Below are 19661 nucleotides of genomic sequence, written 5' to 3'. Positions count from 1 at the left end.
AAATCAATGTCAGTCATTCGGTCTTTTGATTGACCAAGATCTGAGGGTGTGTTCATGTCTTCACAATTTATGCCAATGAACTAAACTCTTGAACTAAGACAGAGATCTATCACATTATTTATCAAATATGTCTGGAATCATGAGTAGTGCCAAATGTAATACTGCTATATGTGTTGCTACATGGATAGAGTGGGCGGGTGGAGGTGGGTGGGTTTTATTTTTAGAGGGGAGGAAAAAAGATAAGAAAAAATGCTGTACATTAGATGTGGATTTTGTTGGATATGCATCCTGAATAAATATATATATACAAAAATATGTCTGGAATCAAACAAACATCCAGGAGATCCTTAAAGACTTCTAGTGCAAACCATATGACACTTTTTCAGCCGTAAGTCTTAACTTAACTTATTCTGTATTATACTGAACTTTCAAGCAACAGAGTTTGTCCTATTGGATTCAACCGCATAATAAACTCCCCTTTTATGTGAGTCAACATACAGCCTGTGTATTGGAAGTAAACTCAGTTTGAACAGGAACAGAAAAGAAGAACAAGCCTCATGCGACTCGGCTTCTGACAAAACAGCTTATTGATCCACTGCAATTTGAATACAGGCCTTGTAGCTGAAAATGATGTGGTCACTTTATTAAATTTCCTGTATCGCCCTCTGGATTGTGCCAAACCAATGCTTGTTCCTGTTTATTGACTTTTTTTAGCTTTTAATGCTACCCAGGCACATTGTTTAGCTGATAATCTTCTTAAACTGTTTAAACTTCGACAGATCTCGGCATGTGAGAATCAATGACTGTTTTTCCAATTACTTCAACTCTTCTATTGGTTCACAACAATGTTTTATCTGTCCTTAAATATTTATTTTCTCTACTAACGATTGTTGTACTACTAGTCATTTGAGATTACTAGTAATCTTGAGAGTTTCAAATAAAAGCAAGTGGATTTCTCAGTACCTTGAAGATGTTTCGTTTTTCATCCAAGAGGCTTCCTCAGGTTTGAAACTTCAATTTGATGTTCCAGGTTGATTACTCTAAAGCTGCAAATCAGTTCCCCATTGGGGACAGCTGAGTTTTCATTGACAATACAGAAATAAGGTGAAAGGAAAACCAGATTTCTAAGCAGAAAATGTTGACACACCAGGTTTGATATAAATCATATTCCTAGGTACATGGGAAATGCCCTCAGAGGGTCCAATTTCTTACTCCACTGCCTCTGAATATGTGTACAGATCAGGGTTTCCCCAGAAAACTTGCTGAGCCCAGTGGTCAGGGCGCCGAGGTGGTCCATTATGTTTTTGTATTAAAATATGTTAAGTAGACAGGAAAAGTAAAAATATTACTAATTATATGTTATGGAAAAAACATAGCCAATGAAATGCCAACACTAGTCTTAAAAACAACTAATTTAAAAATATAATTAAAATTAATATCAATTATTTGCACTTCTGTTTAATCGAAATTAACTCAGCAGCTCCATCAGGCCCCGAGGGCTTCAGGGCCCCATAAATGCTAATATTTTAACACGGACCATAGATACATAAATGTAACATTTGTTTATTGAGATTATCAACGCTGCTGAATTTATTTAATGGTTTCAGCATTCATAGATTAAAATATTTTAAATTAATTAATATTTAAATATAAGATTTTAAGGAGTTGGCAAGTTTACTTTATAAAAGTTCAAAGAGCAATTCTAATAGTTAGATTGTTTTGTTTCCATAGCTACAATCTGGTGCTATGAGTTTAATCTTTGATTCTGAGCTCTGTTTGTTCACAAACACAAATTTGTAAATTGCAATTATAACTGATTGCTTTTCAGGTTGGCCAATTAAACTACTCTCTTCTCCCAGATAAAATCTAACACAAAAGCTGTTTGAATTGCTGATGTTGTGAGCAGCAAGAGGGGCATATCTTTTAGGAATAAACATATCCTTACATAAACATATCTTTTAGGAATAAACATATCCTTACATAAACATATCTTTTAGGAAAAAACATATCCTTACATAAACATATATTTTAGGAATAAACATATCCTTACATAAACATATCTTTTAGGAAAAAACATACCTTACATAAACATATTTTAGGAATAAACATATCCTTACATAAACATATCTTTTAGGAAAAAACATATCCTTACATAAACATATCTTTTAGGAATAAACATATCCTTACATAAACATATCTTTTAGGAATAAACATATCCTTACATAAACATATCTTTTAGGAAAAAACATATCCTTACATAAACATATATTTTAGGAATAAACATATCTTTGCATAAACATATCTTTTAGGAATAAATTTGCACTCTGAGCAACAGAGATGCTTTCAAAATTGATTAAAGTAGTTAAAATATATGTCTTTATTTTATACATTTTTCTAAAGTCAAAAAGAAGCAACACATGGCCTGGTGGGGTGGAGGAGCTAGTAAAGCATGGCGGGCCGCCAGGCTTATAATACACTGGGGGAAACCCTGCAGATACAGATACACACACTCACACACATGTCGTCATTGTGGGCAGTCCAGTCTGTCCGAGTCATTTAGACCAGGGGTGTCAACATCCAATCCTCAAGGGCCGGTGTCCTGCAACTTTTAGATGTGCCTTTGCTGCAACACACCTGAATGGAATAATTAGGTCATTAGCAAGGTCCTGGAGAACTGATCTATACAAGGAGGAGGTAATTAATCCATTTCATTCCTGTGTTTTGTACCTGTGGCACATCAAAAAACTGCTGGACAGTGGCCCTCGAGGACTGGAGTTTGACACCCCTGATTTAGACAAAAAGATAGATCAGGAAAATATTGGTGAACAAAGCTTATCTGTTTCTGCAAATGGCTTTCTTCTTTTCAGGAGCTTTGCTGTTACAAATGTCCCACACCTAATGTAAGGGAACAGAGGAAATGACTTTGTGAGTTAAACTCAAAAAAAGCACGGAACCAAGAGCAATAGCTAAAATAATTTAATCCTCTTCTGCTGGTATTAGTTCTTAATGCATTGTTTCAAGACACGTAAACAGAACAATGTTTTCTTGTGTCTTTACGTGTTTTTTGTTCAGCAGCTACATTTTATGCCTCTAACTAAATGGCATTGCAGACATAATTAATACTGATTGGATGTTATTCAGTGCACGACAAAGGGGAAAAGATCTTCGACACAATAACATCAAATAAGAAGTAATATAATGATGATAGTCTTTCATTTCAGGTTGAAAAAACAAATGTGAAGACAAAATGTCGGATTTCAATGACTTAGTTGTTAGGTCCTAGCAACCAAAGCTACAGTAGAGTTACTGGTGTTCATTGGTCAAAGCATGACCGGGCATGTCGGGCTAAATTTCTCAACCATGTAGCAAAACTTGAAAACTGAATGAGGAAAATTGCGAAAAGAGAAGACAAAGAAGGTCAAGATGGCTCATCCATGTATGTATGAGTATCATTATACTGTTGTGTGAAGTTCATCTATGTCATAGAAATGGTAATGTTATAGTATAATATTGGTATTAGATACTTAGGGACCTAAAAATCATTTGTCTTTATGTCTCTAATTGGCAGAGACCTGTGTGAAATAGCAACATGATGCTGTTTTCTGTGTACTGTCACAATACACTTCAAAACTGTCACTGTTTTAGCCAAGTTTTTATTGAAAACATTTAAGACACTAAACATTGTTCAGCATACTCTAGCTTTAGTAGTGAATACACATAGCATTACAATGGTTCTAAATAGCTATCTAGATGAACAGATAACTAGCCAGATAAATAGATAGACAGAAAGATAGCTATATAGCTAGCAAGATCAGATAGCCACCCTTAAAGAAGCCGTAATTTCTCCCCTTTGCTATAAGATTCAGTGGTTCTGATTTACATTAGTTACAAGAGTGGAAAAAGTTGCCATGTTAATTGGACTAAAACAAAGAGGGCATTGCTTAACTTGAGTTCTTGTCATATGCGATAACATTTAAGTTAATTTACTAAATGCATGTCAGCTAATGTCACTCTGCATTAATTAGCATACACTGTGAGTCACAAATAAAAGCATAGAGCAGAGAAAGCAGTCTTTTTGTTTTTTGTTGGGATTTTTATTTAAATGAGACGTGAGTCACAGCTGTGGAAAGAGCTCAAACTCACCATTTAATCCGACTGGAGATCAAACAGGATTTAAAAAGCCATAGAAATCATGTTTATTGAAATATTGTCATGCCTCACGTGGTTCTGTTGTGTTGCTGCACTTGTGAGTATAAATTTCAGTGTGTTGACCAGTTGGAAGGGGAGGAATAGATGAGCCAGAGGGAAGATGACTAGATACTGCAAAGGATGCTGGGAAGTTCAAAATTTTGCCACAGGGGTCTACAGGTACAAAGAGCATGTTTAAAAGCATGAGTATGAACACACATACATGGACACACACGTGCACACATGTACGCATATTTCACACATCAGGCAAAAGTAAATTTGGCAGCTTGTATACTGAAAAAAGAAGTCTGAAACCCGATTTATAGCTTGGTTTTAGTGTGCTGACTCTCAAGCTTTGTTGAGCTGCAGCTTCTTTGCGTATATAACTTAATTTATTTGTATGTTTCAAATCAACAACCTGTAATATGCTGTTTTAATATAATACACACCCCAAATTTCATCAATATGTAGACCAATCGTTTCACATGGGTGTTAGCTGTGAAGCTCTGTGTTTTGCTTTTCCCTTTGCTTTTTCAAGTAATGCTACTGCATGTCAAAAGTCTGTTTTTTCTGCTGTATTGGTCATGAGTCTCAGAATAAGACCTAATGCTAAGTAGACAACAAACCCATTTCAAGTCAGAAGACCCACTAAGAGTTTTCTGAGCTAGTTGGTGTTGGCATTAGATGCTCGCCACTTAATCTACCAGCAGCTGGGGCAGTTGGATAACAGTTTGGAGGTACAATTTCACTAAAGCAAACGGTGTTGTTCACAGCAAGCTGGTTAAATGTTTACTCGTTTCCCAACTTTTGTTAAACGCCAGCTGAGAAATTTCTAGTCAAGAGTTTCTTGCTTAAGTCCTACACTAAACAATAATCTTTTTTTTTTTTATTCTTTGATGGAACTTAATTGAACAAGTTAGGCTTCACCCATTAAAAGTGGATTTTTTACAAATTCAATGCATGGCCCCAATTTTTCTCCCATTATCCCATGATTGTGTTTAGTTTTCACCACTCCACCTATTTTACGCAAAGGGCAAATTTTGCTTTCATTTGACAAAAGCACCTTCTTCCACACATTGAACCCTACGTGGCTTGTAGTCAACTATAAATAAGTGTGTCTTTTCTTTTTACTTTTTTTTCATATAAATGCCAGATGAAGATGACACTATGCGTAATTCCCTTCTTCACAAAATGTAAACAAAAATCGAGAAGCATCAGATTTTAGTGGTTGTAGGATTTGTCTTTGGCAGAGATTACTTCAAACAAACCAAAGTTAAAGAAGTGCGCTTTCTCGGCCAACAAACCGGAGTTTGATTGAAGTGGAGTAAACAGGACTGGTGTGAATGCACCTTTAGAGGTATCACAGTAAATGGGGTAAAATCAAATGTGGAACACACTTTTTAGATTTGCCTTTGTAAGACACTGTCGAGTACCATGTTTAATTGTTTTCCACTTCACACTTATTGAACTGCTTAGTGACAAATCCGCCTTTCACACCAGTATGAGCCTCAGAGAGATGTTTGGGACATGACTTTTTTATGTATGTACATTTTCATTAGGTAATGCAAGTAGACTCACTAAACAGCAATAGGTTGTTACTCATTCCTAACAACCAACTACTATCATGTCATAGAGGCATAAAAGCTTAAATAATTTGTTTATTCTATATTCCTATAACACAGATAATGTTGTCATTGGATCTGGGATCCACTTAGTCTCTCTGGAGCGGATTATCTTGGCAGTCAGGACTACAATGAGGAACTCAAAGAGGTGGAGTGGGGCTTAGGCTCACACTCTCTCATCAATACAGCTGGATTACCAGTTTCTTGGAGAGATACTACTCTATTAAGCTTTCCAGGCAATCTGCACAAAAATATGCCTCAGAGACAGATCCTTCTTTGATTGAAGCTTAGCATCACAAACAAATCAGAAACAACTTTTTACCAGTTCCTATTTTCAACTTCTCCAGCTGTTATTGGACAGCAGAATTATGTTAAAGGTATAGTTCATATTTTAGCAAAATAAATAATAATAAATTATGAAAATGATTGAGTGGCAATGATTGAGTGCCTAATAAATGGTTATTATGCATTTCTCTATGAGCCTTCATGGAGAAATGCATTCATAGAGCAAAGCACTCTTTTGATGGTGCAGCGAGAGAGAAATTGAGTACCACACCAAGACTGGGACATTAAACTACTGATGTGAATAATGCAAAAAAATTATGGCAGCAATAAAGCCACTCAGTGATAGATCCGCATGGCAGAGGAGTGTTGTGTGGTGTAGCACAAAACATAACGAGTGTAAGATGAGATCATTTAAGCCAAGACGTTTCCCTGAAGAAGATGAAAAAAGAGGACATGAGGACATAGGCATGTTTGTTGGGAGGGGGAGTTAACTGAGCTTAACTTATCCTCAGAACTTGGGTGAAACATATTTTCGACAGAATGGGGTGGACAATATGGACTTGGAATTTTACTGTGATATTATGTGGTGTTGTATTGTGATAACAATAAAAGTGACAGTAAAAATTCATATTTAATTATGTTTTAAAATCTGTTGATGCTCTCATGAAACAGATGGTGGAAAAAATAGTAAAACTAATAATGCTGAAAAAACAGTTTTGAGGTTTACAAACATCATACACTGCAGTTTATCACAGTCAAGATAAATCTAAATTATCATGATAAGAGCTGTTTCATAATAAGAATAAATTGTGCAATAAATGCCCACTTCTACTTCAAAAAACAGAAAAAAGGTTGAGTCAAAGTTTATTTAACCTAAAAACCTTTATTAGCAGTAAGGAGCCAAGAAATAAAAGGATGTGAGCACATTGGTGTATATCCTCAGCATATTTGTTCTGAGGAACCAGTTTTGTTTCATCCATCACCCTGAAGAATAAAAAAAAAAAAACAATTCTAAAATTGTATATCAAACATTCTGAAAATTAGAAAGCACTGATTAAAGTTCCTGACTCTGAAGATGGCTAAAAGGTGATTCCACCTGTATTTCATTTCTTATTCATGTTAACATGATACAATAAATTTCAAAATAGTAGGTACCATAAAGTGTACAATAAATAAATAAACTCCAGACTTACAAAAAACACACCAAAAAAAGAAACCGAAAAAATCTAAAACTTAGAATGGCAGATTATGTATTATGTATGCACAACATAATATTCAGGAACATTTATTAAAATACTAATATTTTAAAAGAAAAAAAAGACTCATAAAACATATTTAACTTATTTTTACAGTGTTCAAATTTTGGGATGGTATTAAAGATATGACAATCAAGAATGAAATGTTTGGCTAAAAAGCAAATATTATTGGGGGCCACATTGGTTGAAAAGTTATGACAATTCCAAGGGCCCCTGCATTAATTAATTAATTAATTTATTAATTAATTAAAATGGGGCCCTGCCAATTAAAAAATTTATCATATTGTGTTTTCTAAAATTGTTTTTAGCAGTGAAAATTTAATGTTACCACTGCCAGACCAAAAAGCACACATTTGCTCTAACTTGTACCTGTACCTTTTACCACACTGAACAGGTGAGTTAGTCAGAAGCAGCTCTAACCCACATCCCTCCTGACCTGCCCTCTCCAAAGTGAAATTAAAGCTGGAGTATGTAACTTTTATAACAAAGTATTTTTACATATTTGTTAAAACTGTCATTATATTGTGACAGTATGGTGTGAGTGATAATTTGTGAAAAATCTATTTCCTCTGCTTTCTTCCAGTGCTCTCTAGAAGCAACTAATCAGAGGCAGGAGAGTTTCAGTGCTGTCAATCACAATCTCATGTGGCTGCTCATCCCTATGCTGCAGCTAACACAGCTTGTTGTGAATGCTCAGTCTAGTTAGCATAGCTACCAATGACGGCAGATAAAGATTTTTCCGGTAGTGATAAGTTGTTTTTAGCACATTTAGCAGTGAGTGAATGATGTTGATTGACAGTGCTAAGACCCTCCTTCTGGTTTTGATTGGTTGTTATGGTTAGAACGTTGCATTACTTTAGCCAGCAATAGTAGCTCAGGGAGGAGGTGGAGGAGATTGATTGTTTTCACAAATTATCTGTCTCATAACAAACTGTCACAACATGGTGACAGCTAAAACAAACATGGAGAAAACATTTATTCATTTTTTTATTTTTTATTAAAGTTATATACTGCAGCTTCAATAAAATGCAACATAGCATTTGTTGAGAAGTTTGGATTGCTTCATGTATATTTTGCATGTTGCCTATGACTGCTGTTCATGGGGAGAGACATTTCAGTAAACTAAAACAAATAGAAAAAATTTAAGCAAACGACTTGCACACTGTATGCACACTGTTGCATGTAAATTTCACTAGCAGTAAATAATGTGCTAGTTATCAGTATTGGACCAAAGAAAGCAAAGCAGTTGGAAGCCTTTAAAATTGTGACGCTTTTGATGTATCACATAGACGCAAGAAATTGTAACAGCAGCTGTGTGCTGTTACGCACAGCTGCTGTGTGTAACAGCACAGCAGCTGGACAATTACATTTTTTGTCCTGGGGCCCACGATTCCTGGCAGTGCCCCTGATCAGTATGGATATCACTAATAAGTAGCTGGCTTCAGGAATGAATAGAACCTCCTACTACAAGGAAGTAGTCACTTCTGGATGTGCAAAGGTCTTAATTATGGCCTTTATACCACATCATGGTATTTAAGCCCATGGATTTGCAATTGCTTGTTGATGGATCCTTGTTGCCTACAAACATGCTGATCAATTTGATCGTTCTGAACCAAAAACATGACCAAGTAAAAGATTCATACTTTTACTTGGAGCCTTCCGGAACACAGATATGACTACATATATTAAGTTAAATAAAAGAAGGTATCAATAAGACTTGCACATAAAGAAAACAAAAAGTTACTGACTTACCTCTCCATTTTTATAGAGTTCCTTTAATAAAAACTAACAGCCATCTTGAGATTTAATACCTCTGCTCAGGGACAAGGCATCAAGTGAGAGATTTGTGACAAACTGTTAAAGGCTTTTTTTTTTTATTGTTTCAAGGTGCAAAAGTCTCTACCTGCCAGGCCTACCTCTGAGAGGAAACCTTCAAACTCACACTTGGGTCAATCCAAGTGTGTGTGTTCTTCACATAGGTGTGTGTTCTTCACATAGGATATTTATTCTCCACTTAGCTTTAAAATATTTTAGAAAATTTTAATGGTTAACTACATTTTGATAATCTTGTATAGACAAGGTAGAATAAAGTCTTCATAAGCACCATTGATTTTAGGTTTTCAAGTCTTGTAGAACTTCTTCTGAGGTAAATCAATCATGTTTAACTACTCGCTTAAACCAGATATTTTCATTACCTGTATAAATAATAAAATGCAAATTTTGATTCTTACTGTCTTACATTACATATGACTGGACCCTTCATGTTTTACGTCATTTCAGATTACTTTGCTAGCATTTTGTTGGAACTCAGCTCTTGGATTTTTTTTAATGAGACCAGTATCAGCGATTTGCTACACAAGAACATTTACTTTATTTTCCCAAAGCCTCTTTTTAATACATGTTCATGTATGGGGTCATTGTCTATTTGGGACACCCATTTCTGCTCAAGCTTTAAATTCCTTAATGATATCTTATGATGTTTTTAACTATTTACCCACAAAGTTCTTCCTTTACAATCTTATCTATTCCTTAAAGGGCACCAGTCTCTCGTCCAGCAAAACAACATGCAGCTTGATGGCACCACCCTCGTATTTGACATCTGAAGTTGGCGTATTGAGGTTTTGTTCTTTATATTCCTTGTTTATTCCTTTATCTTTCTTCTTCAAATACAACAAGGAATTTGTGAAAGACGATTTTACATAAAAGTTTTGGATTCTACACTTTCAAATGACAAACTCAGCTTTTGATTAACTGTGTGGCAGTGTGAGCCTATGGTGAAGCCAGCTGCTGCTGCTGTACATGAACTGGTGTGAGTCATGTCATGTGAAAAAAATGTGTATCCACTGCTCCAACACAAGTACACAAATTTCAACATGGCTGAAAAACCAACTTATTGTAGAACAAAAACATTTTATCAAAAAACATTTTTTTTAATTGGTATGTTTCCATTTTGCAAATTTAGGTTTGTATTTACAATTTGTGCAAATTGAGGCATATGGAAACCCAGCTAATGATCATTTTGGTCGAACACTTCCAGTTTCATTTTGTCAAACAACAAAAGCGTTCAAGAATTAATATAATAGCCCCGAAGACTGTAATCTGGATATTGCCTGATTAAAAACACCCACAGTCGGCCTTTCATTCTACTGAAATGGGGTGAAAGCAATCTTTATGGTAAACTCCTGACTTTGAAGAAAGTCATTTAAATAATCTCATTATTCTGACACTTAGCTAACAGAAATAATCTTCAAAATCATAACTGGCCTAAAACAGGAAATGTTAATTCCAACCTACTGATGATATACCATATGTTCTCTTTTTATACAATGCAGGTAAATATCTCATTCCGAGCGTAATCCACAGCGTAAACCACCATAACATATGTGTTCTGACTATGCGGGAGAGATGCAGTTAAGCAGGCGGTGGGCTCTGGCATCATGTTTCCACCTGTGACTGCATACTACCAGATGTGGACATGGTCTATCTGCAAAACTAACACAGCCTGGCACAACCGTTTCACGTGAAAAATATGTTTTTTCAAAATGCTCCTGTAACGTAATGAAAATGAGACGAGAGATCAGTCAAACACAGTGAGCCGGGAGGTGCTTGAAACATTTTCAGGTTTCTGTCTGGGGTCTAAGGAGGGGCCAAACAGACATCCACCTGGTTGTTGGCTCTAATGATCGGTTTGATTTTGTAAGTGTGCAGGACGAAGTCAAAGAGAAAGGACACTAATGTCCTGCACAAACACACTCAGACACATTTCATCCAGATTTGACAAGGTTAGTTAATCATCTGTCACAGGGACAGAGAAGGGACAGACTCCCCTCTCCTCTGTCTTTCGTTTATCTCTCCCACTCCATTCCGCCCTCCATCTCTTCCGTCATGTCCTCAAACCAAGGACATCTGTCCTTTTCCACCCACATTAACCCTGCTTTGTGTCCTTCCTCTCCTGCCCCTTCCTCTCTTCTTATCCCAGCTCCTTTCTGTCCTCTATTCACAATCCGATTCCCCTTTTCCTCTCCTCTCTGGTAGGGAGAGAGCTGTCTCTCCATCATTCAGCGCTCTAATCGGCCACACGTCATTTACTCCAGGCCATTTAGCTCAAGGTAAATCTAAAGAATGGAGACAGAAAAAGGATGAATTGCTTGGTGGAAAGGGGAACAGAGGATGGGAGATGGAGTCAGTGTAAACTGAGGCAGGAATTGATTGTGTTGCAGACAGAGGTAGAAGATAGAGATGTGAGGACGTGAAAGCAAATGGAGTTCAGTAGCGATATACTGACAAACTTCAGTTTGTGTGTATTCAACACTGCTAATCTCAAAAGGTGAAGAATCAAACGAGAGTTTGAAATCAACTTAGATTTGAATCAAGCAAAGTTAGTTTCTGACTTGGGACATTCGGAGGTTCTCCCTGTGCATCCAAATGCTATGCAATCCTCCAGGATTGTTCTGAGGCTACAGACTGGATTACTCTTTGTCAGCCACATGGAGAGGACAATTCCATGATTGTGTGATGGACTACTATAAACGTCGGTCTGAACAACACTATCTCCAACTGAACAGTGAGAAGCTTCCCTAATAAAGAATATAGTTAGTATGTAAACAAAAAGTCACTCTTGCATTTTTTTGTTTTGAAATTAATAGAAAAAAGAAAACATTGCAAAAACACAAAATCTGATCAAGTAGTTTTTGTCTGGTTTCTGGTGCAAATAAGACAAAACTAACTCAAAAAAAACTTTTCAGCAGGAAATATGAACTTGTTTTAAGTCAATAACTTCTAAATATTGATGAAAAAGGTATCTTTAAGCCACATCTCACCCTGTCCTTGCAGATTCAGACAGGAGAAACTGGCCTGTAGTGTAAACATTTATGTGACGTAGTTTTAATAGTGTGTAAAATCAACCATCTGATTCTCAGCCTCGAGTAACGAGGCTGAGAGTGTATATATATATATATATATATATATATATATATACACATATATATATATATATATATATATATATATATATATATATATATATATATATATATATATATATATATATATATATATATATATGAACAGTCAACAAAAGATTGAATAGACAACGAAATGAGGCCAAAGTAGCAGGGAAAGCCACTGGCTGTTCAGCCCAGAGGGGAAATGTGGGGCCTGACAGGCATCCATCAGAGTGATAGTAATTGTGAAAATCCACCAGGGACAGAGACACCAGTCAAGTCAGGAAATAAGAAAATGATTAAGAGCAATTTAATGTCATGCCGCCACCAAGCCAAAACAAACATCAGTCACAGGGAAACTAATGTGACTGCACCTATGTCTCAGTTCACCAGCACTTGCTTGCTCACACATTCATTGACTCCTTTCTCTCTGGTCGTTGCTGATTCATCCCCTACTGACATAAAACCATTCAAACAGTCGCACCTAACACAAATGACCATGCAAAATTTCACATTGTGTAACTGTTTCCATATGACATCAAAACATGCAGGACGGTGAACTGCTGTGTCTCTTCTAAGCTGCAGCTTCAAACTGCATGCGGTTTCTTCTTCTAAAACACCACTTATTAGCATCCTAAAGCTTTTAAACACTGCCCCCATCAGGCTGTAGGCAACCATTACAACATTGTCTTAGAATGATCGCTTCAAGACATTTGTCTTGAAGCGATCATCGCTTTCTATCTTCACAGCTTTTAAGCTGTGAAGACAGAAAGCAAGGGTTTCAAAGAGTTCTAGAGGAGTAGTATTACCATTACACTTCCCTCCATTGGTGGGGTCTCCATAGTAACCAGGGATGCAGGTCTGACAGTGCGTCCCTGCTGTCAGGTTCCCACAGCGCTCACACACACTGTTGTTCACACACCTGCTGTGGCCGTTACATTGACATGCTGGAAGGAAACGAAATGCAGAGTTGGTGGATTCAATAGTTGCAAAATGATGGAAATGAAAATGCTTTCATTGCATATTTATTTTCGATTGTGGCTAAAACTGTTTGCGACTTTAACTTTGGTTCACATTACACTTTAACAGATTGAAAAGTGAGTTTTTAAGTTTGTTGTTGTAACAATGTCAAAACATCATTGTAATCACACCTGTTGAACAACAACAATTTGGTGCAAATGTCCACTCACCAGGACACTCGATAAAGGCCCAATTGTAGCCTCTGTCCGAAAAGCAATGGCTCTGATCCACCACCATATCCCTGTCCCGCAGTCTGGATCCAGACCTGGTGCTTGAAGGTTTCAGGGGCCCACGATAGGAACCTTCCATGCACACGCCTTTGCCGGTGTTGCTGGGGTCGCCACACCAACCGCACTCAACTCTGTCCAGGCACTCAGCGCAGGTCCTGTGACCCAAACAGTTCTGAGCTGGTGGGTGTGGACAAACAGAGGAAAAAGATTTAAAATCAGTTCAGAAAAGATGCAATAATAAAAATTGTACATGTTGTATAACAGCAAGCAGCCAGTCTAACAGTAGAGGTTCCAGATGAATAGAATCAGATTTCATGCCACTATGAAATCTCAGTCATTGAGACGCTGCAATGACTAGACAAAATGCAACATCTCCAGAGATTTTAAAGGGAACCAAATGTGAATGTCAAGCGGACGGGAGACTGCTCTAAAAAGAAGAAAGTGGACTGTAGCACAGGGCATTCTGGGTAAATACAGCCTAAAACAAAGTGTTAGCCATTTCTCCAGGAAGTGCTAGACTCTAGCCACACCTACAAAGTTTAAAAAAAACCTGGAAAGGTACAAATAAAGGTAAGCTGCACCAGGCTATAAGTCACTGGTAGCTCCGCTCTAGGTTTTTAAAAATAAATCTGCTATTAAGGGCGCAACAATCCATCTCCAACGCCACACCAAGGATTCGTTCACTCCGAGCTTACGTGCTAATATGCAGCAGCTCTGTTTCTCTCCTATACTACTAGATTAATAACTCTCAACTTAAAAGCTGCATCATTTGAACTTCTTTGTGTGGTTTCCATGATGAGAGGATATGAGTTTGTAGAAATTTCTCCATTGTACTTGCTGCTAGCATGTGCTTGTTCTACATTAAAATTAGCGCTTTCTTCTTTGATTTTCAATTTTGACTTCCAATGATTTACTTCCTGCAAAAAAGCGCTGTGGCAGTTGAATAAAAATCCACAGAAAAGCTGCACCGGGCCATAAGCCGCATGGTTTAAAGTGTGGAAAAAAAATAGTGTCTTATCGTCCGAAATCAGTTAACTAATGCTCCTTTCAGCAAAGAACCGAAATCTCACAGAATTCGCACATCATCAAAATCAGACAATGCAGCTTGTCTGGTTAGTCCTTTTTCAGCTCCAATATTAAGATGATCGAAACTTGGAAAAGAAAACATAGAAATATGGATTCCTCTTGCCTTGTGTTAAGATAACGGCAGGTGGAGGTGTTTAATGATATGGGGGTAGATTCTCAGCATGTTGATGATGTTTTTTTTTTCATTTTTGACCAGAAGTGCAATCAAAGTGTAATCCTGCCATATCCATTCTAAATGTATTCCCAGATTTTTGCTTTACATGGGCTAATATTAATAGATTAGATTTGGCTGTAATCACAATATTAGACTAACAAAGAAGAGTCACGTTCCCAAAAATGTTTTGTGCATTTCTTTAATTCTGAGCATTTATGAAGAAATGGACTTTCCATTTCATCACCTTCCAACATTTGGAGAGGCATTTGTATTCATGAAGTGGATGTGACATTCAAAAAGCACTTCAGAGGTAAAAATTAAAAAATGACATGTTTTATGGTATGGCATTCAAAGCTACTCCACAAAAAAAACAACAAAAAAAAATCTCCATATTGAGATACTGGCATAGGTAGGAAAACAGGCAAAAGGTGACACGCATAAGAAATCAAGTGTGTGTTTTATGCATGTGTTTTCTGGAAATATGCCACTCCAAACTTAACTTTACAGCTTGTGTTTTTGTTTTTTGTTTTTTTGTCAGCTTTGCTTTGCTCTCACTCGGAGTGTTGACTTGTTTTCCTGTTGAGAGAAGTTTTCCTCCACAAAGACAGGGTGCACAGCATACACTCTTATAAACACAAAGAGGAAGGTGAGACTTTGTAGGGTTGTTGGTGTGAACACGACAACAGACAGAACTTATCAAGAGGTTGTCTCTTGCAGGCCAGTGAGATTATTCAAATGCAGCAGCAGGTAAAATTTGCATTTTCACAAGAAGTCTGTTTCCTCTTTCAGTGAGAGCCATTTCCAAAAGCCCACAGATGTGTCAGCTTCACAAGCATCTCGTATTGTTTGTCCCAGCTCAGAATGTGGACCCCGTCCTCTATTTGTGTGTTTCCTGCAGTTGCATTATTCAACACACAACACTGATTCATTTCCTCTTTCCCTGCCTGAATAACCAAACTTGTGCTTGGTTTTTCCATCTATATTTCTCATCTACATTTTATTTTTCCTTCACTCCCCCTACTAACTAACCCGTCATCCACTGCTTCTTTTTCAGTATCATATCCCCTTTAGGCATAAATGGAATAACAGAGGAAGAAATCAACCCTTTGATTAGCTCTCCTACTGTGCTCTTCCCTCTAAATTTAACTTTCACTTATTTCCATCCCCTCTCTGACAGCTCTCACTGAATTTTGCACCTCTGTCAATACTTCAAAGACAATAACGGAAGTTTCAATCGGATAAAACTAATCCACACAAAGCCAAGTCTTCCTTTGCGCGAAAGTAAACATTTACTTTGCTTAAAGAGACTTGGTTGTTCATAAAATGAATTCGTTTTTACACAAAAGCGGTATTACTTTAATTTTTGCATCAGTACTTAAACAAAATTAAGACAAAGATGAAAAGTCTTTGTTAAGCCCAGGCAGTACAACACTGACTGGGTATTAAAAATATAAAAATAGCCAGTGATATAATTGACATAACTGTTTTTCTAGTTGAGCACCTTTGCCCCAAAAAGCCTGTGCCCGCCACTGTTGATTTAGTTGGGCATTAATTCTGATGAACTGGAATCTCCTTAGACATGATCTGACAAAGACAAAAGACTTCACTGTCAGTATGTAATTTCATAACTAGAGGAGTAATTAGTTTTTTTTAAATCATCTCAAGTAGAATAACTGTCAGAAAGCTGAACGTCCACACAATAAATCCCCCCCGCCCCTTGTTGGCTTGAACCACTCAAAACTCATCCTGATCTAAAGTTAGTCTCACCACTGTCACCTTTAAAGAGCTGTTTGCTAAGCCTCACTGCACTCATTTCCTCAATTGCTCTTTTAACAATTAATGTCTATAATATAAAAAAGTAATATTTCACATAGCAAAATCAAATTAAGGACTTTATTGCTTTCATTGCAGAGACAGGATCCAAGAAGCATGTCTAACTCGCATCTTCTTTTTTATTTTGGAAATTTTAAATGCTTGCTCAAAATTGTCATAATAACAAAAGAAACAGCAAGTGAGGGGCAAACACAGAATAGGCTGAAAAATTGCAGTGTAGAAGATAACCAACAGCTCCAAAGGAAGGTTGTACTTCTGCAGTTGCAACAGAAAGCACAGTCTCTACTGGATCTTCTTGCTAACAGTGTCTGTATGTGAGGACAACATCCACCCATCCATTTTCTTCCGCTTATCCCTGGTCAGGTCGCAGGGGTAGCAGCTTCAGAAGGGAGGTCCAGACTTCCCTCTCCCCATTCACTTCTTCCAGCTCTTCCGGGGGAACCCCAAGGCATTCCCAGGCCAGCCGAGACACATAGTCCCTCCAGCGTGTCCTGGGTCTTCCCCGGGGCCTCCTCCCGGTGGGACGTGCCTGAAACACTTCACCAGGGAGGCGTCCAGGAGGCATCCTGACCAGATGCCCGAGCCACCTCAACTGGCTCCTCTCGATGAGGAGGAGCAGTGGCTCTACTCTGAGTCCCGGATGACCGAGCTTCTCACCCTGTCTCTAAGGGAGAGCCCAGCCACCCTACGGAGGAAACCCATTTCGGCCGCTAGTATCCGCGATCTCGTTTTTTCGGTCACGACCCATAGATGAGGGTAGGAACGTAGATCGACCTGTTAACCGGGAGCTTCAGTTTTTGACTCAGCTCTCTCTTCACCACGATGGACCGGTACAGCGCCCGCTTCACGGCAGACGCTCTGCCAATCCGTCTGTCGATCTCCTACTCCTTTTTTCCCTCATTCGTGAACAAGATCCCGAGATACTTGAACTCCAGGAGTATGGGGTACTGGGCCCTTTGATACGGGCTGTCAGGGTAGAGTGCCTTCTCCGTGTCGGGGAGGGAGGGTGTCCTGCCTCAAGTGAGGACAAACTCAGTTCTGGAAATAAGGATTGTCCTGGCTTTGTTAATATTCTTCTAATATTGAAAAAAAAAAAAAAAAACAATTCCCATTTAATAATAAATGCAATTAAAATCACACATGACCAAGTTTGTTCATGTAATAAGTCACTAAAAAACATTCTGCACCATGATCCTTCGAAATGTCAAATCACACAATTATATGGTCAATGGAAACACATTTGTCCAGGAATTTAAAAGATGGGCTGACTGAGGTCTTGCCACTTGTGTACCGATAGAAAGGGAATGGGAAGATGACAAGACGCAGATAAGGTCAGTAAGGTCACTCAGTAAATCAGGCTTGGTGTCCTTACTGAGTATGATTGGTGAACCTCACACTCAGACCATATGGGGATGATGTTGCTCCTGAAAGCAGGAGCAAAGCAGGAGACAGACAATTGCTTGTCTGTCTCCAGCCAAGCAACCGGCAAAAGTTGTGCTTGTAAAATTTTTAGCTCATACATGTCGAAGCGAACATGCAGGCTCACGACATGACAACAGAAAGTTGAAAATTGTTCAATATTCGTCGCATTGCCTCTCCTTTGTTGGCTTTCTAAGAGTGTCAGAAAACTTTCACCTTTCATTGTCATTCGTTGTTCTAGATCTTTCTACTTTGAACATAGCCATCTTTACCATCAATTCCTCCCAACCAAGTTGACAGAAGTTTTATTCTGGCTCATCCTTTCATGTTGTCACCCATCCGTTTGGTGAGCATGAGCACCACAAACAATGTCAAGTCTCACTACTTTGTCAGGGCCTGTTTGTTAAGTCTGCTGTATTTCCCCCCAGATCTTTAATTGTTAATGATGTTTCCGATTTTTAATCATGAATCCAATGCAACACCTAACATCTCTGAAACGCTTAACTGGCTAGATCTCAAATTGCTTCTCTGCCAAGTCCAAGTATCCGTTTAATCGTACTGTTTACTTCCTAGTAACACTTTTTGCTTTAAGGGTGAGTTAATTTTTGATATAAGTTGAGGTTTTCTCTGAGGGGAAAGGAAACATTGAGAGAATTTTCAACATAGATTTATTATGTTCAGCAAAGCTAAAGCAAAACATATTAATGCTAAGCCACTCATGTTCAGGTCAGATTTGGTAAAGTGATGATTGATCATACTGACTGATCTAACTGGATGCAGCCTGAATGAGTTATCCTCCCTCATATTAACTGCCACATCCCTGGAAGCTCAAACCCAAAAGGCATCAGTCTTCAACACAACAATATTAATAAGACTAGAATTAACAGGTCTTTTTTGAAGATTGTCACATCCAAGCTGAAAACAGAATAAGTTTTACGTCTTCCACCTGTCACTGACTGATAAGAAAATATTACAAGGTGGTTGCTTTCTTGGTGAAATTTATTGATACATCTGTTAGAGATGTTTTGTTGTTTTCAGGACAAATCCCATTTTTAACTAACTGACATTGTTGTTTTACTGTCTTTTGCACAGTAAAACAAAAGATGAACTAAGGCAATGGATCAAACAGATCAGTGCTTTTGCCAGTTGGTAGACTTTTTTATTCTTTTATGTTAAAACTATAAATGTCAACATATAGTATTTCTCCATAACTATACCATAATTGTGGTGTGGACAAATACCATAACTATGGTATTTATGGTATTTTTGGTATTGTTTCATCTACAAAACAGATGAAACAATGGCATTAAGAATGCCATTTTAAAAATGAAAGCCATACAAAGTCTAAAAGGCAGTTTGACAGTCCATGGAAAGACAAAGAAGAAGATACTCAAGAGGGATTCATCAAAAATCTATCTTTTCAGTGACAATGATGCAATGGAAAGCTAACTCTGCACATCATCTTGAACACAACACCCCTATAATGAAATACTGAGGTGATGATCAGAGTTGATAGGCAGAAGGAAGGAGTTAAATACAAAACAATCCTGGAGAAAAACCTGTTGGATGCAGTAGAAGACATCCAGACTGGTAAATTAGGAGAACTAATGAAAACATACAACTGG

At 37.6% G+C, this 19661-nt stretch overlaps 1 protein-coding gene across 1 annotated transcript in view; it reads right to left on the bottom strand.

Moving 5' to 3' along the window:
• LOC129353959 (attractin-like protein 1) overlaps positions 1 to 19661 on the bottom strand; it is a 245616-nt gene that overhangs the window by 145761 nt on the left and 80194 nt on the right. Inside the window, exons 19-20 of the mRNA XM_055023407.1 lie at positions 13485 to 13721; positions 13104 to 13241 (exon numbers count right to left, since the gene is read on the bottom strand). Of these exons, the coding sequence (XP_054879382.1) occupies positions 13104 to 13241; positions 13485 to 13721 (375 nt within the window). The remainder of the gene's footprint in view (positions 1 to 13103; positions 13242 to 13484; positions 13722 to 19661) is intronic.

Source organism: Poeciliopsis prolifica, unplaced genomic scaffold (assembly GCF_027474105.1).
Source record: "Poeciliopsis prolifica strain line A6 unplaced genomic scaffold, Auburn_PproV2 SCAFFOLD100, whole genome shotgun sequence".
In the NCBI taxonomy this organism is placed as follows: domain Eukaryota; kingdom Metazoa; phylum Chordata; class Actinopteri; order Cyprinodontiformes; family Poeciliidae; genus Poeciliopsis; species Poeciliopsis prolifica.
This window is presented reverse-complemented; position numbering and strand designations above follow the sequence as displayed.